The sequence below is a fragment of the Acomys russatus genome, chromosome 26 (genome assembly GCF_903995435.1).
Source record: "Acomys russatus chromosome 26, mAcoRus1.1, whole genome shotgun sequence".
NCBI lineage: Eukaryota > Metazoa > Chordata > Mammalia > Rodentia > Muridae > Acomys > Acomys russatus.
The window spans coordinates 45,012,552-45,036,843 of record NC_067162.1 but is presented as its reverse complement, the minus strand read 5'-3'; the positions used below and the strand labels follow the sequence as shown (position 1 = coordinate 45,036,843).

At 51.5% G+C, this 24,292-nt stretch overlaps 2 protein-coding genes across 2 annotated transcripts in view; one reads left to right on the top strand and one right to left on the bottom strand.

Moving 5' to 3' along the window:
* The first annotated feature begins 5,150 nt into the window (after positions 1-5,150).
* On the top strand, positions 5,151-14,204 carry Gins2 (GINS complex subunit 2). The gene is made up of 6 exons (XM_051169145.1): positions 5,151-5,327; positions 5,408-5,522; positions 9,084-9,183; positions 12,518-12,644; positions 12,929-13,127; positions 14,110-14,204. Exons 1-5 carry the CDS (start codon positions 5,238-5,240, stop codon positions 13,052-13,054), a joined length of 558 nt encoding a protein of 185 aa, XP_051025102.1. The 5' UTR covers positions 5,151-5,237; the 3' UTR covers positions 13,055-13,127; positions 14,110-14,204.
* Positions 14,205-15,950: 1,746 nt separating this feature from the next.
* Positions 15,951-24,292, bottom strand: part of Gse1 (Gse1 coiled-coil protein) — a 343,014-nt gene continuing 334,672 nt past the window's right edge. The window contains exons 10-17 of the mRNA XM_051169157.1: positions 23,229-23,836; positions 21,997-22,109; positions 21,508-21,778; positions 20,268-20,381; positions 19,262-19,633; positions 18,043-18,318; positions 16,672-16,775; positions 15,951-16,280 (exon numbers count right to left, since the gene is read on the bottom strand). Coding sequence (XP_051025114.1) covers positions 16,146-16,280; positions 16,672-16,775; positions 18,043-18,318; positions 19,262-19,633; positions 20,268-20,381; positions 21,508-21,778; positions 21,997-22,109; positions 23,229-23,836 — 1,993 coding nt within the window. The 3' untranslated portion in view covers positions 15,951-16,145. The remainder of the gene's footprint in view (positions 16,281-16,671; positions 16,776-18,042; positions 18,319-19,261; positions 19,634-20,267; positions 20,382-21,507; positions 21,779-21,996; positions 22,110-23,228; positions 23,837-24,292) is intronic.

Genomic DNA, 24,292 nt, shown 5'->3' with positions numbered 1-24,292 from the left:
AATCCCAGCAGTTGGGGCTGGAGAGACGGCTCAGAGGTTAAGAGCATTGACTGCTCCTCCAGAGGTCCTGAGTTCAATTCAACCACATGGTGGCTCACAACCATCTATAATGTTATCTGATCTGATGCCCTCTTTTGTCTTGCAACTGTATGTGTAAGCAGAACACTGTATATACAACAATACATAAATAAATCTTTGAAAAACAAAACAAAACAAAACAAAAAACCTGTTAATCCCAGCACTTGGGAGGCAGAGTCAAACCTGGGCCCTGTGAATTCTAGCCACATGCTCTGCCACTGAGCCACATTCCTGAGCCCCTTCCTACTAACTGAATACAAAAGCACTCCAGTGCCTCCACCTCTGACCTTTTCCTCCTTGTGGGGCATCCTAACCTCCTGAGGTCCGCAGGCTTTCTCCAGAGCAGTAAAAGATGGTGGGAGGGCGCTGACCGTCCACCCGCCTTAAGTAGCTCCTGTGTTCTTAGTGCAAATTGTCCTGACACAGTGTTGAGGTTTCAGTAAGAGGCTGTCTAGAGCCAGGTGGCCTGTGGGGGGTTGTCTCGAGTGACATGGGAAGACCAGGTTGAATGTGGGCGCCACCATTCCTGAGGTGGGGCCTTGGGCTGACTGAGCACTGATGGTGGAGGCCTGCACTGCTCTCTGCTCTTGGCCCTGGGTGTGATGGTGTCGACATCCCTGCCTTGACTTCCTGGAACTGTGTGCTAAAGAAACCCTCCCTCCCCTACACTGCTTTTGTCAGATTATTTTCTCACAACAGAAATGAAACCAGAACAACGTTCCCCCACTCCCCGACTCCATCTGCTCCATCTCCTCACTGCCCCTCCGTCTTTTCTCTCCTTTTTCTTCCTGTCTGTTCCCTAGGACTGCACATCACAGAGGCCTGATGGAGGACCCACATTCAGAGGTCTTGCAAGCCCTCTGCCTGGGTGCTTGTTAGCGTGTAGGGAGCCTGGGCCCCATCAGATGCCATAAGTCTGGGCCTCAGAGAGAAACCTCTAAAAGTAATCTTAAGAAAGGGTGGTTCAGCTGGGCGTGGTGGCACACACCTTTAATCCCAGCACTCGGGAGGCAGAAATAGGTGGATCCCTGTGAGTTCGAGGCCAGCCTGGTTTACAAAGTGAGTCTAGGATGGCCAAGGTTACACAGAGAAACCTTGTCTGGAAAACAAAACAAAACAAAACAAACAAACAAAAAACCAAAAAGGCAAACAAACCAAAAAAGAAAGGGTGATTCACACTGCCTAAAATTCTGCATTTTAGCTGGGTGGTAGTGGTGCAACACACCATTAATTCCAGCACTCAGGAGACAGAGGTGAGTACATCTCTGTGAGTTTGAGGCCAGCCCATCTACAGAGATAGTTCCAGGACAGTCAAGGCTACACAAAGAAATTCTGTCTCAAAAAACCCACAAAGCACACACACACACAACAAACTGCATTTTTTGTTTGTTTGTTTGTTTGTTTGTTTTCAAGACAGGGTTTCTCTATGTAGCCTTGGCTATCCTGGACTCACTTTGTAGACCAGGCTGGCCTCAAACTCACCGTGATCCACCTGCTTCTGCCTTTCGAGTGCTGGGATTAGAGGCGTGTGCCACCACCACCCGGCACAAAACTGCGTTTTGAGTATGTGCAACTCAGTGACTTCTAGTAAACATACAGACCTGTGTAATCATTACCACCAACCAATTCTAGACCATTCTATCACAACCTCCAATAAAGACTGAGTGCCATTATCAGTCTCGTCTTTCCTGCCTCACTCCTGACAGCTATGTGTGAACGTTTCTGTTGCTAGAGACCTGCCTGTTGTGGGTATGTGCGCTGTGGAAGGGAATCACGCTGAACAGACTTCTGTGTCTGGCTGCTGCTACTTTTGTGATTTTATTTTCTGTGTATGAGTGTTTTGCCTGCACATATGTTAGTGCACCACATGTGTGCCTGGTGCCCATGGAGGCTAGAAACCAATGACTGTCAATCACCGTGTGGGTGCTGGAATCGAACCCAGGTCCTCTGGAAGAGTACATCCACTGAGCCATCTCTCTAGTCCTGTGTCTAGATTTTTTTTTCACTCAACATCTCAAGTTTTAGGTTTTTTTTGTTTGTGTGTGTGTGTGTGTGTGTGTGTGTGTGTGCATGCTCATGTGCACTCACGTGCACTCACATGCACGGCACACGTGTTTGTATGTGTGCAGGTGCATATAAACATGCATGCATGTAAAGACCAAAGAACAACTCAGATATCACTCCTCAAATGTTGTCCACATTGTTTGCTTTTGAGGGAGGGCCTCTCATTGGCCTGGGTTTTGCCTCAAGTATATAGTATAGGCTGCCAGGTTAGTGAGAAACAGGGATCCGCTGGTTCTCTGCCTTGTGATTTCAAGGATGTACCAACACATTTGGCTTTTGTTGTTGTTGCTTGAGGCAAGGTCTCACTATGTACCTATGTCTGTCCTGGAACTCACTATGTAGACCAGGCTGGCCTTGAACTCACAGAGATCCACCTGCCTCTGCTTCCCACATGCTTGGGTTAAAGGAATAGCTACCTGCCTTCCTGGCCCTCGTAACTGTAACCACTTTGTCAATGGAGCTCTCTCTTTTGCCTGGCATCATGGAGGTTATTTAGTTTTTAGTTTTAAAAATTGACTTGTGAGCCGGGTGTGGTGGCACACGCCTTTAATCCCAGCACTCGGGAGGCAGAGGCAGGTGGATCGCTGTGAGTTCGAGGCCAGCCTAGTCTACAAAGCGAGTCCAGGACAGCCAAGGCTACATAGAGAAACCCTGTCTCAAAAAAAAAAAAAAAAAAAAAAAAAATTGACTTGTGTTTTTCATGGGTATTTTGTCTGTGTGTATGTCTGTGCAGCACTTGCATGCCTGCTACCCACAGGGAACAGACAGTTGTGAGTCATGTGGCTCCCAGGAATCAAATCAGGGTCATTACCAAAACAAATGCCCTTAACCTCTGAGCCATCTCCTCAGCCCCTGGTTTAGAAATTTGTTTTTGTAGGATCTCATGGTGTATCCCTGGCTGGCCTCAAACTCATAGAGATCTGCTGCCTCTGCCTTCCCAGCCCTGGGATTACCAAAGGTGTGCCAGGCCTGTTTTGTTTTTCTGATACAGGGTTTTACTACATAGCCAGGCTGGCCTGGGACTTGCTATGAGGCCCAGGAGGCTCACAATCCTCCTGCCTTGGTTTGCTGGGATTGCAGCATCATGTTTGGGAGTTTATCTGCACCCTAGTGTGTATCAGCTGCTTTGGGCTGAGTATCACCCTTGATGTGGGTTAGCACCCTTTCTCCCTCTGTGTATCTGCTGCCAGAAGTCAGTCATGCCTGCGTTTTGGGGTGTTATGAAACTCACCCCAAGCTGAAGCATCCTGGCCATGTGTAGTGTGTAGGGCGCACGCAGTCTCCTCCGTCAGATGCCCAGTGGCCACTCAGCAGCGCTGCCCCCATCTTCAGATCTAGCTGCCGTCCTGTCCAGCTCCTAAAGCCTTTCTCTGTACTAGTTTCTTTTTGCCTCTGCTCTTTTAGAGACTGTGCAAACCAGGAAGTGAAGCGCAGCCAACTTGGGAACACAAATATTTGCCAGTCAAGAAAACACTCCCCTGTCAATCAAACCCCAGACAAGCTGGCACACATACTCCGCAGGAGTGGGAGGCAGCTTCTGTTTTGGCATGGTCCAGGTGGCTGATGGCTTCTCTTCCTCTGAATGTATCCCAAGCTTCTCCCTCCCATCCTCAAAAGCAGATGAGGAACCCAGGCTCAGAGCGGCCAGTGACCTTTACCTTGTTTCTTTTGACAATATCGTATGCATTCATAACCTCGTGAAAGGGACAGAGGGTGTGCAAGGGACAATTTTCAACACAGATAAGCAGCAGACAGGCTTTCAGGCCATGGGGTGGGTGGAGCTTGGAAACGGCTTTATTATAGCTTTCCAAGGTCCCTGCAGGGACCATCGCTGAGATGGAGCAAATTTTCTGCCTCACTACAGAAAATCCAGACTGCACATCCTTTATGCTGTGTGTGTGTGTGTTTGTGTGTGTGTGTGTGTGTGTGTGTGTGTGTGTAGCAAATGCTGCATGGCTCAAGCTAACCTCAACTGGAAACCCTTTAATCTTCCACCTCATGAACACTGAGATTACACCTTACCTCAGGGCCTAACGGTGAGGGTTTCAAACTTGGATCGAGCTCTCTTGCCCTCACCAGTTGTAGACCAAGTTCTCCCAGTGCGCTGGTCTGCTGGTACCCTACCAGAGCCACCGGCTTATAGGGCTCATTATAGTTCAGTTGTTCTCACTAGACCCCTGACTCAAAATTCCTCTAAGGGGCCATATTAATACGGAGACTTCCAGGGCCTTGAGAGCTGTTGGCTCACCTCCCTGAATGCTAGGATTACAGGCCTGCGCCACTGTACCGGGCTTGTGCTTAGGATTTTTGAAGATCGGAGTTCAATGTTTACGATCACAATAAAAACAAAGATAACACGTGGGGGAACTTTTCCCTGGGAGGTGTCACCTGACATTTGGTTTGCCAAAGCTCTCTCTGGGCTCTGTCTCGAAGAAGCTGAACGAAACAGATAAGAGGTGCATTGTCATTGCTTTTTAAACCACGTACAGAAAGGGCAGAGACTGTAAAATGAAAGGGGAGCCCCTTCCCTCATGATGGCGTCTGTATGGACTGGTCAGCTTTGTCCCGAGGCCCGGAGCTGAGTTTCGGATGAATGTGTTTATTCCTGGATCTGCGCTTAGCCCCATACCTCTACCCTCCCGGAGTGAAGGCAGGCAAGAGAGTAGTAAATCTGGCAGGGATGCAAAGGAGGTTGTAGCCGCAGGCGCACAGCAGCCTCCCGCAGGCGAGCCGGGAAAGGGGCGGGCGCAGGAGGGGAGGAGGCGGAAGGAATGGAGGGCGGGGCAAGAGGCGTGCCCGTGTGCAGGGCCGGAGGCCAATGAAGAAAAGGGACGGACCAGAGGCGGGGCCTGGAGAAAGTCAAGACACAACAAGGGCGGGGCCGGCGCGCCCCCTCTTTCTGACTGACCAATCCGCGGGCTCGTACCAGCTGTGAATTCCTCCTGGCTGCGAAGAATGCAACGTTGCTATAGGACCACTGCAGGCCGCCTTCCGGTCGGGGGCGGGCTCCCACGAGGTGGCGGGAAAGAAGCGGCCGAGACGCAGCCTTTGAGACCCCGAGGGCAACTACGGGCGTGGAACTCTTACTCTCCATCATGGACGCGGCCGAGGTGGAGTTTTTGGCCGAGAAGGAGCTGGTGACCATCATCCCGAACTTCAGTCTGGACAAGATCTACCTGATTGGGGTGAGGCAGGGGCGGGACGAGGCTGCGGCCGCGGGGTCATGGACCGGTCACAGCTCCTTTGCACTGTGTTGTCTTTGCAGGGAGACCTTGGGCCCTTCAACCCTGGCTTACCCGTGGACGTACCCCTGTGGCTGGCCATTAACCTGAAACAGAGACAGAAGTGCCGTCTGCTACCTCCAGAGTGGATGGATGTGGGTGAGCATTCCTGGGTGGGCGGGCTTGTACCTGGGCATGCCTCCTACCCCGGATCCGGGTTCCCGGACTTTGGTGGCTGTTCCAGTGGCTGGTTGGTGCCTGGTACTTTAGTCCTATTTGTATTTTAGATATTTAACCACGGTTGTCCTCTGACTTCCCTATGTGCTTGAGTACACACACTAGTGATACGTTTCAGTTTAAAAATGAAGAATCCCAGTATTCAGGAGGCAGAGACAGGAGGATCTCTGAGTTCGAGGCCAGCCTGGTCTACAGAGGGAGTGCCGGGACAGATAGGGCTACACAGAGAAACCCTGTCTTGAAAAACAAAAACAAAACAAAAGCGGAGATGCAACCTTAAACAAGCATTATTGTTTTTCCTAGTGTTTTTGTTTGCTTTATTGAGTATCAGCTAATGAAAATCCTGGTATAAAAGCCGTGAAAACAGCACATCTCTGCCTGGTTTTGTCAAATTGACACAAACTCAACTCAGCTGGGAGGAGGGAGCCTCAATTGAGAAATTGCCTCAGTAGGCTGGCCTCCATGTCTGTTGGGGGCATTTCCCTGGTTAATGATTGCTGTGGCAGAGCTACGGGTGGTGCCACCCTGCCACCCTTCCACAGGTGGTGAGAAGTTGTATAAAAAGACAGGCGAGCCAGTAAGTAGCCTTATTCCTGCTTGAGCTCCTACCCTCCTGTCTATCAACGATGGACACTTATCGGGCCAGATAAGCCCTTTCCTCCCCAAGCTGGGGTCATGGTCACAGGAACAGAAAAGCAAACTAGGACAGTCGCCCTACAGTGGAATATTATTCAGAAGGAATAGGCCTCTGATACATGCTGCAAGGTGGATGAACCTCGAAAACAACCTTTAAAAAGTCAGGCACAAAAGACTACAGAGACGGTCTGCTTCTGTTGGTGTGGCTGGTCAGAAGTTGGCCGACCCATCGCACAGAATAATGCCTTGGGAAGTGATTGAGGGCCTATGTTTTTAGGAGGGGAGAGGACGATGAAAATCTGAAATTGAATGGATCGTTCCATAACTCTGTTAAAAGCCCTTTGTGCATGGTTTGAGTCAGAAGTGTGTGTGATAGATTAAAGATGATAGAAAAAATAAATGAAAGAAGATAATCATGTATGTGTCAGGGGAGACAGGCTTTACCTTTGCAGTTTCTCTCTCTCTGTGTCTGTCTATCTGTCTCTGTCTCTCTCTCTCTCTCTCGGGTCTATGCATCTTGTAGAGTTTGAAAATCCTGTGTGAATGTGGCTGGAATCACCTGAGAGACTTAGAAGCAAAGGCTCAGTTGTAGCTAATTTTGTTGTCAGCTTGACACCAGGGCAACAAAAACCCTCAGCTGAGAAACCACCTCCATTAGATCAGCTGGTGGGCAGCTTTGTGGAGCATTATCTTGGTTGCTAAGTGGTGTATGTAGGAGGATCCAGCCCACCGTGGGTGGTGCCACCCCTGGGCACGGTCCTGGGCTGTATAAGAAAGCCTCGAGAGGCTGGAGAGATACATGGCTCAGAGAGGTTAAGCACTGGCCGTTCCTCCAAAGGTCCTGAGTTCAATTCCCAGCAACCACTGGTGGCTCACAACCATCCGTAATGAGATCTGGTGCTCTCTTCTGGTTTGCAGGCATACATGCAGACAGAACACCGTTTACATAATAAATAAATCTAAAAGATACAAAAAAGGAAAAAGAAAGCCAAGCAAGCCACTAAACAGCCTTCCCTGTGGTTCCTGCTTGAAGCCCTGCTCTGACTTGCTTAGTGATGGACCTTTTTTGTTTGTTTGGTATGGTTTGGTTTGGTTTTTCAAGACAGGGTTTCTCTGTGTAGCCCTGGCTGTCCTAGACTCACTTTGTAGACCAGGCTCGTCTTGAACTCACAGTGGTCCGCCTGCCTCTGCCTCCCGAGTGCTGGGATCAAAGGCATGCGCCACCACGCCCGGCCCCAGTGATGGATTTTGATCACTAAGCCAAATAAGCCTTTTCCTTCCCAGATTATATTTTGGTCACAGTGTTCCTTGTGGCAGAGGAAAGCAAACTAGGCCAGTCTATTTAAGTCACTTTCACACTAGAGAGATGTGCTTGAACTTGAGCCTTGTGTTCCCTGTGTAAAGGGGTGGATGACTCTAATAATCCTGAACCTGGGGACCCAGTTCCTGTGCCTTGAGGAGCCTCTTTAGCCGGGCCTAAATTCATTAGACCCATTATCAGCTTCAGCTGGTCCAGGGCCAAGGTTAGAGAGAGGAGTGTGTCGTGTTCTGTGCTTTTGCCACCCGGTGAGGAGCAGTCAGGCAGCGCTGGTGCTGAAAGCCTGTGAGGGAGGCCTGTCTGCCTGGGCCTTCGTGTCCAGAGGATGGTGTCTTCCCTGGCTTGCCTTGTGAATGTGTGGTTTGCAGCTGGTCCTATGACCACCTGGGTCATCACCTGGTTCTCCTCCTAGGTGTCCCCTTACATGAGTAGCCTGCATCTGCTCATCCGTCCTGAGGGTGGGTGGGTATTTGCGTTACTTTCCATTTTTAGATACTGATTTTTATTTTATATGTATGAGTGTTTTGTGTGCGTGTGTGTGTGTGTGTGTACCTTCAGAGGCCAGCAGGGGCCTATCTGACCCCCTGGAACTGGGTTACAGGTGGTTGTGAGCTGCTGCTTGAGTGCTGGGATCCAAACCCCAGGTCCTCTTACAGAGCAGCGAGTACCTCTTAACTGCCGAGCCCAGCCCCTCCACTTTCCAGTTTTAAAACTGGTTACTGTGTTTGTGCATCTGCACATGTGACATGGTGCACGTATGAGCAGAGACAACTTGCTGATGACAATGTTGTGTCCTTCTACTGTGTCTACCTTCATCAGGCTTGGTGACTTGTGTCTTTATTTACAGAGCCATTTCTCCAGTCCCCAGGTTATTCCCATTTTTTATTACCTTGAATAAGACTGTTAGGATCTTCTTGTCTGAGTCTTTGTGTAGTTAGGTGTTTCTGTGGTTTGTTGAGGCAGGGTCTCATGTAGCCCAGGCTGCTGCTGCTTGCTATGGAGCTGAGAACGGGCTTGAACTGCTGACCCTTCTGCCCCATCTCCCCTGTTGCTGTGTTACAGGTGTCTGTGCTATGGCACACCTAGTCAAATTGTAAGATTAAAAACGTTTTCTTGGCGCTGCAGAGATGGTTCAGAGGTTAAGAGCACTGACTGTTCTTCCAGAGGTCCTGAGTTCAATTCCCACCAACGACATGGTGGCGCACAACCCTCTATAATGTGGTCTGATGCCCTCTTCTGGCCTGCAGGTGTACATGCAGGCAGAGCACTATATACATAATAATAAATCTTATAAACAAACAAACAAAAACGTTTTCTCATCCCTGAGTAGTGGTGCATACCTTTAATCCCAGTACTCTGGAGGCAGAAGCAGGTGGATTTCTGAGTTCGAGGCCAGCCTAGCTTACAGAGCAAGTGCCAGAACAGCCAGGCATACACCGAGAAATCCTGTCATGAAAAAACCAAACCTAACAAGAAGTGTTTTCTCTTCACTATGGTGAGGGTGAAACATACTGACCTCTCTGTTTCAGAGAAATTGGAACAGATACGAGACCAGGAGCGGAAGGAGGAGACATTCACCCCAGTGCCCAGCCCGCACTACATGGAGGTCACCAAACTCTTGTTGAACCAGTGAGTCAGCGCGTGGGACAGGGCGCACCCTGTGGACTTCTTCCCTTCCCATTCCCATGTGGCCCAGCCCCCGGGTTCTCATGAAGGTGACCTGCACGGGTGTCTCCATGCAGATGCCTAGGCTGTCTGTTCTCGTCTGTTCCTTCTCTCCCCGCCTTGGATTCTTATACTTGAGGCCTGTCACTTGTCACTGGGTCTCAGTGTGGCCACTGACAACCCAGCAGCCTTTGCTCTAAGTGCACATGCTTCATTTCACCCAACTTTGTCCCAAAGTGTGTGGATCTGGGTTCCCTGTGTCTGTCACAGCGGCGGTCAGGCTGCCTCATGAGGTCCTGTTGACAGCCCCTTAGCCTTTCCAGCCTGAGTCTCAAGTCAGGGTGCTCCCAGCTGTCACAACTGGGGTGCTTCTGCCCCCCTCTTTCACAGCTGTCCTTTGCCCCGAGTCTGTAGGTTTATGATCCCAGTGGTCTGTCTACTGCAGAACAGGTTTGTTTGTTTGCTATTGATTTATATATCGCTATAGTGCCCACACTGGTCGTGTGCTCCCGGCTTTAGTGATCCTCCTGCCCTGGTCCTCCTGCCCTACTAGTGTTTGCAGAGCTCTGCTCTGGCACTTGCCACAGTGTAGTTTTGTGCTCTTCCATCTGGCTGTGCCATTATGCACCTTACTAGATGGGCAGGGACTGTCTCCACACAGGCCTTACACAGGTCTGTTGAATGGAAGTGGGAGGCGCTCAGACCTAACTTACTGAGCATCCAGCTGGACACTACACCTCTCTGCTGGTTCAGAAGCAGAGCTGGCATCAAAGCCAGAGTGGTGCTGTCTGCTTGGAGCAGCTGGACAGTAATAGGGACCTGTGTCACTGCTCCGTCAAGAGAGCTGTGCTGTTGTCAGGTGTGGTAGCACCGGATTGGGGTCAGGGGTAGGGACAGATGGATCCCCAAGATCCAGTTTGCTCTACTTTAGGAGTTCCAGGCCACCCAGGGCTATATAGTAAGACCCTGTCTTTTAAACAGCAACAAAACTCAAAATTATTCATTTGGCTGAGGAACCCAGTTAAAATATTTTTAGCCAAGTGGTGGTGGTGGTGGTGCAAGTTTTTAATCTCAGCACTTGGGGCAAAGGCAGGAGAATCTCTGAGTTTGAGGCCAGCCTGATATACAGTACGAGTTCCAGGACAGCCAGGGGCACACAGAGAAACTGTCTGGAAAAGTAGATAGATGGATGGGTGGGTGGATAGATGGATGGATGGAGGGGTGGGTGGATGGGTGGATAGATGGATGAAAACTTTAAAAAACAACATTTATTTGGGGGGCACATGCACTGACATGACATGCGTATGGAGGGCAGAGGGTAACTTTCAGGAGATTCTCTCCTATCATGGGGTTCCAAGATTGGGTTCAGGGTGTCATTGTTAGCCACAGACACCTTCCCATGCTGACTGTCTTGCTGGTCCAGGGACCCAGTTTTTCTTGCTTCTGTAGTTCACTTGATGAGTTCTGGAGTTCTTGGTTCTTTTTCCTCTGCTCAGAGCATAAGGTCTCAGCGCTGTGTTCATAGTTCAGTACTCTCACAACCCTGCCAAGCACTCCTGAGCTGACGGGCACAGGAGGCCCTGGCTCAGTCCCAGGCACCTAGTGACTGATGGGCTGCACGAGGCCGCCTCCGCCTCGTGTGAACTTCTTCCTTCAAAAAGGTTGGCTTCAAGGATGCCATGAAGGAAAGCTGTTGCTAACTGCTGACCTTGAACTCTGTGGACGCGGGGCTGCTCTGAGACTTTGCTCTGCTTTGCAGTTTTGTAACCTGTCTCCCCACAGTGGCAGCCCTGGCTCTCAGCCTTTTGTGAGACTAGAGACACTAGAAACACCACTTAAAGGGCTCAGCACACAGAGTTTGCCCTCTTCTTCCTGGTGGGGGTGGGATGGGTAGTAAGCCTATGTCACCTGTGAAAACCAGGGATCTGCTGACCTGAACCAGCCTCAGGACCAACCTGAGATAGTTACACAGCACAGGATGTTGTTACCCTGAAGAGAGTGTCTTACCTGCCCAGTTTTTCAGTATTCTTTTAAGGATATATTTTTCGTTTTAATTACATGTGTGTTTGTGTCTGTGTGCTATGTGCATGTAAGTGAAGTGCCCAAGGAGACAAAAAAATGAGTATTGGATCTCCTGGAGCTGGAATTACAGGCGGTTGTAAACTACCCCATGTCGGTTTCTGGGAACTGGTTGGGTGTTTTGCAAGAGCGGTATGTGCTCTCAACTGCTGAGATGGCTCTAGCCCCTCCAATGTGCTATTGCTTAGAACATTCGTTTTTATTATTTGTGTCTGTCACTATATGCACGTGAGCGCAGGTAGGTGCCCTCAGAGGCCAGAGGTATGAGATTTCGTATTGCAGGGGCTATAGGTGGTTTTGAGCCACCTGGCATGGGTACTAGGAATAAAATTGTGTCCTCTGCAAGGGCAGTGTGTGCTGACCACTGAACCATCTCTCTAGACTGTGTTATTGATAGGAAGTCACATTGTACTCCACATCCAGGTGGTCTCCTGTCTCAGCCTCCCGAGTTCTGGCATTGTGGTCGCCATTCCTGGCTTTCAGTATTTCACTTTGTCAGATCTGTCACTAGCCACGGACAGTGAACATGAGTGAAAACACCTGGGTGCCAAGCTTATCTGCCAATCCTAATCCCCAAGGAAAGAACAGAGCCCCAGTACTCTCTCAAGTTTGTGCAAGGCTTCTTCTTTTTCCTCTCTCCCTCCTTCAAACAGGGTATCCCAGCCCTGATTTTTTTTTTCCTTTTTTTTTTGGGGGGGGGGGGAGGATGGTTCCCGAGACACAGTTTCTCTGTGTTAGACTTCAGTGTCCTGGACTCGTTTTTTGTAGACCAGGCCAGCCTTGAACTCACAGCAATCTGCTGCCTCTGCCTCCTGAGAGCTGGGATTAAAGGCGTGCGCCACTTCGCCCAGCTTCCCAGCCTTGAACTTCTAATTCTCGTGCTTCCGCCTTCTGAGTACTAAGGTTACAGTCATGTGCTACCAAACCTGGCTCAAGCTTTTTTTTTTTTTTCCAAGCTTTGTTTTTAAAGATTTGTAGATTTGTTTCTGTGCATGTGTGGCTGTGGCTGTGAGTGTCTGCCACACTGGTTCAGGGACCCACAGAGGCCGGGATACATGAATCTCCTTGGTATAAGCAATTGTGAACTGCCTGATGGGATGCTGGCAGTGGAACTGGTGTCCTCAGGAGAAGCAGCCAGGGTAACTGCTCAGTTGTCCGTTGTGCCCCCACTGTGTAAGCTGACTGAGCGCCTCTGTTTCGCCTCTGCCCATATCTTCAGTGCTTCTGACAACATTCCCAAAGCAGACACCATCCGGACACTGACCAAAGATCTATGGGACACACGCATGGCCAAGCTCCGCGTGTCTGCTGACAGCTTCGTGCGACAGCAAGAGGCACATGCCAAGGTAGGCACGGCTCTCCTGTCCCCACCTGGTGCCAGTGGGTACTGTGAGCCAGCGTGAATGTTCCAGGGAGTCAACAGGGCATCCTGCTTGTTCAACTGTAAACAGATTTGACTGTGCTTATGGGGACTTGGGCTATGTATATATATTGATAGAGCGCTTGCCTGGTGTCCACAGGGTACTAGACCTCCTCCTCAGCACCCAGGAACAAGTAACTCGTCTGTTCAGTGGAGTCTAGCTTTTTCTTAAGGTCACAACTTCCTCTGCTCACTTGCTTTTTGTTTCAGCTGGATAACTTGACCTTGATGGAGATCAACACCAGCGGGGCCTTCCTCACCCAGGCACTCAATCACATGTACAAACTCCGTACGAACCTGCAGCCCTCTGACAGCACTCAGTCTCAGGACTTCTAGCCTTGGGTGTGCAACCCTTTGCTGTCTGCGGGCGTCCCAAGCTCCGGATGTAATAGGCACTCTGCTCTGGAAGGTGCGATGGTGGGCATGGAATAGAGGTGGTGAGTGTGCTGCTCACCTCAGCCATACTCCAAGTCCTACTGCATCGAATGCAGAAGCTGCCAGCTGTCTGCTCAGCCCACATTTCTCTAACAGCCATGGACTCCTGCATGCCATGCACAGTGAGTGTTTGGGCCTGCTTAGTTCAGCTCAGTGTCTTCAAGCCTGATTTGTGGAAAGCACTTGTGGCTCGGTGGGGCGGTGGTACGAATATAAAAAGACTTTCTCTTACAATGATTTAGGAAGATTTTATTTTTGGGATGTTGTCAGAAATTACAGCAATATATTCATAAATACCTAATTACTACATTCAACAAATAATATTACAATACAGTTAATTCAAACAAGTACACTTAGAACGGGTTTAATTTCACAGCATCTAAACTGCCCCCAGAGTGACCAAGGCACCTGTCGTCCCCCTGCTTGGGCCTGGGTCCACTGCCCAGCAGTGAGGCATAGGGCACACAGAAGTACAAAGCCATTGAGATGCCTCCTCGGGTCAAGGGAGCCTCTAGGGTTGACGTTAAGCACTGGATCAGACAGTGGGGACAGGCTACGGCAAGTAGTGAAGTCAAAGCTTTGCAGACTTGAAAGAGCACAGACTGCTGCTAAGTGGCTCACGCACACCTCAGAGGTGCTGAGCCTGCTGTGCGGGCATCTCCATGCTGGGTCCTGGGCATCTGAGGGCAGGGGTGGGAGGCAACTAGTTTGCAATTCAGCTTAACTGGTTGAGACTTGGCAGTGCTGTGAGCATGGCTGTAGCTCCCCACTGTTAGGGCAGGGCTCCTGGTAATTTTCTGGACACCCTAGTGGTACAGTCTGGTGTGGTGGTGCTATTCAGGGTTTTAAGATTACCATGTACTGTAGTGTTGACAGCCTTCTTTTAGCCACTCATCTGGGATGATGGCAGATCTTACCACGTGGGCTCTAACTATATGAAACAAATGTTTTGAAAGATCTGGCTAAGCACGGAGCCATGGGATCAAACACCCAGACCGTCCATCACAAGCTTGACTTCCCAGCCAGGACAGATGGCAGCGGTAACTTGGAGGTGGAGTGGGAAGACGTGGTCAAGGACTGGAGTCTCATGTACATGCCAATTTTATAGTCCATCCTAGAGCAGATCTGTAGCGGAGAAAGGTTAGAGCTATTCAGGGACTATGTGGTACCTGGCGGAGAGGTGGAGGTGGAGGTGGAACTAGTATTCTGTTCTTTTTAAGCTTCATCTGTCCGTGGGATGGGAAAACCATGCGTGGTCTGAGTGGCACACTCACCTGCCACTTCACTGGCTTGTACCTGGCCCTGATTGTCACTTTACTTATGAGCATGGGGGTACTCCTATCTCCACAGGCGGAGATAGGTTTGGAGCTGGAAGCTCCAGGGCGTTTAGAAGGGACATAGGCATTGCTAGGTCAGTGGCCCAGCTTGTGCCCTAGGCTTATCAGCTGCTCTGGGTCATTCTCAGCCAAGGGACTCCGGTGAGATGAGAAGGGACTCTTAAGTCTTAAGTTATTGGGCCTACCTTTTCCCAAAGCCATCACCAAGGTTAGCAAGTTTCCAGGCGTTCAGTGTGGAGTTGGCCCAGGACAGGAGCATTTAATTGGCTAATGCTTTGACCCCGGGCATGTGCCACCACCTCCAACTGGGATGCGCTGACTGCTGACAACCCTGGTGGCACTTTCTTGTTTCTGAGTTTGCTGACCCTTGGCAGGCAGACAAAAGCACTTGGGGTTAGGGGAGATGGGACTGCCAGCAAGGTGCTCTACAGCCACTGAGCCTGGTGGCCAAGGATAGGCTTGGCCTCCTCCCCACCCTGATGGAGTGACAGCCACAGCTCAGGCAGGAAGAGGTTCTCTTTCAAGGTGTCAGCCCTGGCTGAGGAGTTGGAACTGGGAAAGATCTTTCTGAGCTTTCTGCCACAGCTGTTGCCTGTCACAGCTCAGCTCCCATAGCTTTGCCTCAAGTGCCTGTGCACATGGGCATGAGTGCCCAGACAGCAGATGGGCCCCCGGTGCCCCTCAGCCCTGCCGTGTGGGGTGCTGCACAGGCAAGCTCTTCTAGTTCCTAAAACTTCAGCATTTTAATATCCTGACCAGCAGCGGTACAAACACTAAAAGCAAGGGTTTGGTGTGTGTGTGTGTGTTTTTAAACCAGAAAAAAAAAAAACAAAAACAAAAGAACAAAGGAAAGCTCGAAACAGGAAGAACAAACATAATTCCCCAAACCACACAGTAAAAATGGCAGGCTTTTTATAACAATAATTAAAGTAATAAAAACATACAAAACTTTTGTTTTTTTTTTTAATATATACACAGTACAGGGCTGAAGCACCTTTGACTTTTCTCTCAAAACGTACATCTGTATGAAAACGCCACATACGGCGGTAGCAATCCAGTGGGTGGGCTATCTGTGGACAGCTCCATGCATCTTCCCAAGGAGAACAAGGTACCTTTGGGTGTGGGTTTGCCTCTTTTCCTAAGAGCTGTTCCAGGGTGAAGCCGTGACTAGCTTGTGTGCTCCTAGGACCTGTGGCTTTGATGATGGCACAAGAAGGTGACTGGACTGATTGTGAGCCCTTTGCTTGTACGCACCCAGCCTTCACAGCTCGTCAGTCTCCTGGGAGGAAGAGGTCAACTCCAGGGCCGCAGCAAGAGCAAGCTGGGCTCTTGTGGCACAGCAACACCAGAAACAACCAGCTGGCTCTCCCTCAGCCACATGCATGGTGGGCATCAGTGTTGGAGAAAAAAGAATGCCGTGGGGGAAGAAGAGATAAAACCGCCACCAGAAACTGAGTGTCTTAGCTGAGACAGGTGACTTGGTCACAGTGGAGTCAAGGTGACATCTTCTCTGGAGCCTGGAATCCTTTGCTTCATGCATGGCACGATCTCAATTTGTAAGCTTCAAACCTCCCAGTGAAAAATATTAAATATTCAAGGTAATAAAATAGATAATATTTCTATACTATAGGTTCAGCCTGGTGCAAGGGAAACCGTCACCTCGGATATCCCTTAAAGTAGCCCCGAGGCCAGTGCACAGCGGGCAAGGCAAGGCACTTCCGTAAGTGGTCCAGCTCCGCCTGGAGCCTCTCCCGCTCCGAGACCATCTTCTGTTTCTGACTCCGAAGCTCCTGGGGAGAAGACACAGGTCAGATCCATCTGCACATAGACCAGTGTGAGTGGTCCCTGGAGACTGCTACAACATTTTCCCAGCAGCATGTGTTCCTTAAGAACCTGTGTGTATGGCTGCCCCAGCCCAAACTGAATCCCGGGTCTGACAAGCCCTGTCTATATCCTCCTGGGTGGGTCGGGACGCCTCTCTGCCACAAGAGCATCTCTGCAGATAAAATCTCTTTATTTCTTAGACAGGATCTCACTATGTGGCCCAGGATGACCTCAACCCACAGATCTGTCTGCCTCCTGGGATTAAGGCATGTGCTACTGTGCCTGGCATTAAGTTTTGATTTCTGAGGCACAGACTCCTCTCTGGGGGTGCCTGTGAGAAGCCCAGGCCTGACTCACCGCCATGCTGTGAGAGAGCTGTTCCGCAGTCAGGCTGAGGCTGTAGTTCTGTGCCTCCAGCCGCCGGCACTGTGTCTGTAGCACCTGCCGCTCCAGGTTTTGCTCTGAAAAGACGAGAGGTGGCAATACATCATCTTTGTATGAGGTTGTGTGTCTTCAACTATGCAGCGTGTTCTTAGCTGCACCCACCTCAGTGCAGTGGGGAAAACGTGGAGTCAAAAGCAAGTTTAGAGTTTGAGGAAATTATGATGAAGGTGGTGACAGTTAAGGTATTCAAGGAAGCCCAGAAAATTAGCTGGATCTGTTTCACAAAGACACTATACCAGAGTGCTTCAGTTAAAGACAGGTGACTGCGATGGACTAGCATTACAAAGCTACAACAACTGACAGCAAAACACTCATCAAAGATGGAAAGAAAATGGACAGAAGAAAAGCGTAGGTTGCCTCAAGGTTCACAACCAAGACTAGAGCCTCACCATCGAAACACCAGGTAATGCAATGACAAAAGCAGAAATGCAGACCGGAGAACCCCTGTCCTTGCTATCACCTATGAGCCTTGTCACAGGTTACAAGCATGTGGCAAAGCCCCAGCCCTAAAGAGAAAGCTGTGCTTGTGTACACCATGGGGACCGAGCTGCTAAATTTGAGGGGCTAGTTCTCCCAACTCCGCTAAGGACAAGGCAAAGTGAGCAGCTATGGGGTACTGCTGCCAGGCACAGGGAGGGGTCCTGGCAGCTTTCAAGAGACCCCCCACCCACACCTAGGATGGGAGCATTTCCTTCCATCTCAACTCTAAGCTATTTGAAATGCTACTGGATCCTGTTTGTGCATGCTCCAGCATAGACACAGGTACAGGAACAGCGAGTGGATGGTAAATCCAATAAGCCCCAAATAGTGGGCCGGGGTGGGGGTGGGGGCCCTTCTGAGGAAAGGCAGAAGCTCAGGTGTTGCTCCAGCTTTCACAGCTTGTATGTTTGTGAGTTGGCTTTGTTTCAGAACTACCTTTCAAGGGGTACAGAACATGCCTATGATCCCAGCACTCAGGAGGAGCCCCCCCAAGTGCAAAGCAAGCCTGGGCTACAGAGTGAGACACTGAATTCACATGCAGTATTTACAGCCTCGTAATGTGCAAAAACAAACAAAGACACAGTAACTGGTAGCCTGGCATTAGGCTAAAGGCAGTGTAGCACCAAAGAGTGCACTGGAGTCTGGATGCTGCGGTACAGAGCAGTGCCACTGCCTCCCTCCAGGACTGCATAAAAGCAGCAGAGCAAGGGGTGTCAGGGTGTGTGACTTAGGCTGGTTTCGCACCAGGACTCAAGGCAGCCCAGTGTGTACGGACCTGAATGGCTGATTACCCATAAGCCCTACCTTCTATGTGTTCCTGGTAAGCTTCAAAGATTGCCTCAATCCCTTGCCACTGGCGCCTGGGGGCTTCCTCAGCTTCCTCTTCACTATCGTCATTGTCCTCCTCAGAGTCCTGGTCCACCTCTGGCAAAGGGAGGCCCTTTCTCCCAGCTGGGGGCTCCTGTTGTCCATTGTGCTGGGGCAAGGGGACCCGGCTGGAGGACTGCAGCTCAGGGATGTTGTAGTGGACGGACGTGTCAACCTTGTGGTTCTGCTCTGCAGAGAGCAAAGCCGAGCTCCCTGGGGAGGAGAAAAATGGGGATCTTGAGGAGCAGGGGCTCAACTGAGAGTCACTCATGGGGACAAGTGTCAGAGTTCCTATCCCACAGGGAATGGTCAGAACTTTGTAAACACAACCCCTTGATGAGGGCAGAAGTTCTCTGAATAGGGCCTGGGATTGTCCCCTCCAACACCAGCTCACCCCTGCTGGTGGCCTCACTTCAAAACTACTCAGGTGATGTGAAGGAGCAGGCAGCAGTCTGCCTCTGGCCAGAGCACATCTTCCTGGCAAACCCACAAACCAGCTAACACTTCTTTTCAGGAGCACTCCCTCCCTGGCTAGGCCACATGAGGCCAGAGGCCAACACTGGGTGTCTTCCTCTATTGCACTGCTGTCTAGTTTAGTCTGGCTGGCCAGCAAGCTTCAGGGATATAGTCTCTCCCTCCCACCAGCCACCTTTGCTTTCTGGGCCCGAGCAGCAGTCAACTCTCACTTCTCTCACAACTCTCACAACTAAGCCTTCATGGCTTAGTGTGCAGCCCTTAAATACGGACTGGGCATGCTGACCGAAGTATTCCTGCTGGGCTTCCACTTATTTCACCCAGGGAGCAGGGCAGGAAGACCAGCTGTCCTACAGTCACTGGGCCCTGGGCAGTGAGTGGTGGGCACACAGTATCTTAGCAAAGAACCAGAGAGATCTCCAAGTGGGTCCTGTGAAGGCCACTGCTGGACTACATATGCAGAGAAGACACGTGCCTTACTGAACTATCATTTGCTATTCATGTCAGGTTGTGTGGTACATAGGTCCCATTACAAGTCTGGAAGAGGCTGAGGCCTGCCTCCCCCTCCCTCTTAAGTGCTTCACAGGTGTTAAGGTTTAAGAGAAACTATCACTACATAAAATGGCCAGTGACATCCAGAACTACTTAACTACAGGTGACATGGGATGCGTGGTCTTGTTACCTTTATGCTTCTGCAGAGCCTTCTGTGTGGACTGCAGCACGGACTCGTGGAACTGATGTGCAAACTCTTCTGCCACGAAGGGCTCCCAAGGCTTGCTCTTCCCGTTGATGCTGTGGGACAACGGCACAGGAATGTCCTTGGGTGCAGCGCCCCGGAGGTAATGGAGCATGCTCAGGCTCTTCTTGCCCCCAGGGGCCTCGCTCAGCCTGGCCTTCTCACCGCTGCTAGGAGCTGGCTCCTGGACTCTCAAGAGCTCCTGGGGCCGGAGCTGTTCCAGTCTCCCAGTCTCCACGGCCTTTGGGACATCTGACAAGGAGGCAGGGACCCCGACAGGCTGATCCGTCTCTAGAGGCGTTGGCTGTGTGGCTGGTTCTTTGAGAAACAGAAAATGAGGGAAACAGTATGAGTTGTGGAAAAACAGGCAGGTGGACCCTGCTGACCTCTAGAGTTTACACTTGCAGAGTTTACACTTGCAGAAAGACCCAGTGTGTGCACCCTGTATTAACACTGTGCACGAGGCTAGAGTCTGAAGCGTAGCATGTTAGCGGCAAGTCCAACTGTGAACAGTTCCCAAGGGACAGGTCAGGAGAGAGAGAGAGCAGGAAGCACTGAGAAGGTGGGAGTAACTTCTTCCGAGTTAGGGAGAACAGCTGAAAAGGCGAGTTAGCAAGAGGCTGGACCCCAAGCATTCAGCTTTCTTCAACTGGAGAGCAGCAGTGAGGTGTAGGTGCTGGAGACAGCTTCGGGCCCATCCGAGGATGACGGCTGCAGCCTGGAGCTGAGGGGCGGCTCCGCGGAAGTCAGAGCCCTCCCCTGGACTTCTTGCCCACCTTCTACCTTGCACTGTGTCCTAAGGCCCTACTCAATCAGGATGGTGGTGGCCCACACAAGAGGGAAGCCCTGCTTCCAGAAGGTCAGTTTCACCGCCAAGACGAGACTCTGAGTGCCACCGCCAACCCTGTGGCCCAAGCTACAAGATGCTGGTGGGCGAGTGTCCTTCCCTTACCACACAGGGAGATGGTAGGACTGTCCCTCGCAGAGCTTGTCACTGGGTCTGCCACTGATGCGGACAGTGCCCTCTGCTTCATGGCACGGAGCATTTCAACAAGCCTCTCTTTGTCTGTGAGGAAAGCAGTCCCAGGTTAGCAGCACTTCGGAGAGGGGAAAAGAGGCGGTGTCTAGCCACTGGTAAGTACAGGCCCTTCACACCAGGAGGCACCAAAAGCAGGCACCATGGCAGCTGTGCAGACAGGTAGAAGCAGGTGACAGCAGCCGACTCTACTTTCCCTGCGTGGCTCACACAGTCCAGACACCCACATCTGTAGTCATGAGCAGTGGCTGCCCGGGGGTTTCCATGGAGACTTCCTCCTCAGCAGGTACTCTGATTTGAAGACCAGGGATGGCCCCAACACAAGGGAGGGAGCATGTCCCCTGCCCAGGGTCACAGCCATTTCTCTCGAAGGCGTGAAGACCCTATGGTGTTTCACACCGCAGATCCCCGCTTCAGTGATTCTTCCTGCCAACTCTGACACTTAAGAGGCTCCAGTGCTGGTGACGTCCTTTATACACGAAGCCAGGTGGAAAAGTTGGCCTTGCAAACAACTAGGCACGTATCCAGCGGTTTGTGCTGGCGGTCAGCCTGTCACTAACCCTTGCCGGTAAAGTGAGGCCTCCACCATGTTTGTTAAAATGGAAAAAGAACCTGCCACCTCCAATGAAGAACCATGTCAAACCAACTGGAGGCCTGGGACTTTTCCAGAAGAGACTAGTGCCCTTAAGGGGCCTGAGGCACAAAGGAGCATGGCTGTGTCCATCAGTTGCCTCGAGTGCTGTGGCCATGCCATGTCTTCTATGCTGTGGATTCCAGTCCCAAGTCTCTTCCCCAGCATGGCCCTAGGGTACCAGACTGATCTGGAAGCATACTGTGCATACTGTGTTGGCATCTGCAGGCCATACCCACGCGGGTCGCTCTCCGGGCCTCCCAGCATCAAAACCAGTGCTCAGTAGAGCTCACTGGTGACCCAAAGGGGAAGGGGCTGTGGTATGCAGACCTGAACCCCAGGGAAAACTCCCCAAAGCACTGTTCCAAGAGGCCCCTGCCCAAGTGCAAGAGGATGGGGAGGGACCCGACAGGCATCGGCTTTCACATCCAAATAGGATGTGTGTGTGACAGAAACACCATGGGATGGGCCTACTACAATAGAGGCCACTCTGTCCTGAGTGTGCGGGCCCAGCCACGACCATACCTTTCCTCTTCTCTGCGCTGATGTGCGTCAGGTTGAAGGAGGTCAGGAACTTCTTCTTCTCCTCAAAATTAGGACTATTGTTCATCTCGTCGGGGCTGTAGCGGGTGGACAGAGCCAGTCTGGGGGAAGGTGTCTGCCGCTTGCTCTGAATGGTGGGCGGCGATGGGCTTCTCTCTCTCAGCATCCGCCTCCGCTTCCGGCGCTTCTGTGCTACCAGCTCTTCCTTCTGCTGTTGGGTGGTCAAGCCAAAAAGCTGCAAAAACTCTAGCTTCTAGATTGGGAAAGAGAACAAACAAGTGCGAAGCCACTGTCAGTGGTATGCCTTCAGTACCTCCTCAGGGGTCTCAGTCCACATGGGCTGACTTGGAGGTAGGCCACAGAGAAGCAGAGGTGATGGCCTGTGGGGTTTGGAAGCCAAAGGACAGGCCTGAAGTGGGGAATCAACAACCCAGCCAGCCCAGAGCATGCCACAGTTGAGGTTCTTGTTACCTCAGAGGACGTATCCAGTTTGAGGGGTGGCTGCTCAGCCACGCAGCGGAGGTGTGCCCTGACCTCCTCTTCATCACTCTCATCGTAAGAGTCATCAAGGTCATAGTAGTACCCTGGTGGCAGAAATGGGTGCAGTGAGTCAGGCTCAGAACCCACGATGCTCCGTGGACACGTGCACCTGGGGGCATGTGAGTGAGACCACTGGGCTAGGCCTGCTGGCTCCTGTGGTAACCTTTGTTAAGAGGGCCTTATTTTCTTCCAGTCTGCCTGGTCACCTGCAGCAGGCTGGGATGGCAATTACCCAGCTTCCTTGAGATCACAGAGAATCCAGGATGTTCCACTTTCGACCTAGGGAGCATCCCTGATAAAGGCTCAATGTCCATGACTTTGTGAACATGCTGCCCTTGTGAGCCTCATGGGATGAGCTCCTATTTTTTTCAAGGTGAATTGATAGAAAAGCCCCAGCCAGGCCCTAAAGCTACGACCAGTACCCCAGAGAATGGCCTATATGATCCCCAGCTAAGAGGAGATAGGTGCAATACCAGACAGGCCAACCAATTCCAGAGGTGACAAGACCAGCCTGGGACAGTCACCCTCCATGGGTATGTGCCATGTCTGCAGCCCCTTGGGGAGCTGCTGTCTCCATTTTTGGAGCAGGGACAGAAAAGAGATGCCTAACTCCATGCTTGGTCAGGGCCAATGCCAGCTGCTGTCCCTTATTCCTTAGTGCATAGGCCGGCAACTGCCGCCAGCCCATGTATGAAGCCCTGCTGGGTTGTGCTTCTGTTGGTGTCACACTGTTAGGATTTAAAGACTAGCCAGCTAGCTTCCCCCCATCACTTGTCAGTAACACATGTCTGTAGTCTGCAGCACCATCTTGGCAGACAGGCCATGACTTGCCATTTTGGGGCCCTGCAGGTGTCAGATTAAAAAGTCTGATAAAAAACCATACCAGAGGGCTCAGTGGTTAAAAGCCCTGGCTACTCTTCAAGAGGGCCCAGGTTCAATTCCCAGTAACCACATGGCAACTCACAACTCTCTGTAACTCCTGTTCTAGAGGGACCCTGACACCATCACAGGGGCACCGTAAAATAAAAATAAATTCATAAAAAAACAAACCCAAAAACCTGCACTGGAAGCTATAGTGGAAAAAGGTGCAACTGGCACGGGGGTCTCCTGTCCTGATGAACCCCCATCCCCAGGCAAGATGGGACCCACGCAGGAGGCCAGACCTTTCTCCTGAGCCTCGCGCCGCCTGCGCTCCTCCAGGTCCAGCTTGCTGACCAGTTTCCGGCGTTGCTGAAGAATCTCATCATAGATGTAGGCTGGGTCGGGGGCCCTTGGTGTGCTGTGGCAGTAGGGTGAGCCTGGCTTCAGGGGCCCAGTGAGCTCCCCGAAGGGGGCTGCCTGGGAAAGAGAGGGCCGCTGCTGGCCCAAGATGGTCTGTGTTGACTTCTCAAGTTCAGCAAGGAAAGGCCCAGGTCCGTGGGGAAAGTTCTGAGGCTCCAGACTGCCTGCCTCCCGTGGCGGCGGCTGGTATTTGTCCAGTGGTGTGGCCTCACGCTTCCGGGGCTCCTCCGTCTTCTCCGTGCAGTAGACGCGCTCCACTTTCACCAGTGGCACGGCAGCCTGGCGGCTCGGCTCAAAAGCAGTGGAGTGGCTGTGCAGAGTGTGGCTTTCAGCCCGCCTGGTCTCCAGTGCATTGTCCATCAGAGCCACTGGGTTCCAGAGGGCTGTGGGCACGGTGTGGTGCTGGGGCTTGGGTGAGATGAGGGGTGGTGGCCCACCAAAGTGCTGTGGAGGTTCACGGTTGCCCTGGTCATGACGGTTTGGTCCTGGCCTAGAAGGAACATACTGAGCTATCAGTTAGGGGAGCCGACCTGCCTCCCAGCCTCCCACAGAATGCCCAGGGTGCTTGATGGGCTCACGCCACACTGCCTGTGAGTGTAGGCTCCTATGACAAGAGGCCTTCATCCTGCCTGCCCCAAGAGACACATTTCTTCCTGGAGGTGAGGCTCTCATACCAAAGCCTTGGGTGTCCATCTAGCCCAGGACTTCCCACAGGATGGTGGGTGTGCTGCTGCCCCCCTGTGGTCCCTGTCAGAACTGCAGCAGCTCTGCCTGAAGGACCGTGCAGCTTGCCTCAACAGGTGTGCAAAAGCTTTCTCCAACCACATGCTCTTTTGTCCAGTCTGCCCAGGACCCTCACCACCCCCAACCACGCCACCCTCCAGGCCTAGTAGAAGCTGCATCTGCATTTGCTCTTTGCAGGAGGCAAAATACAGAGAACTTGAAC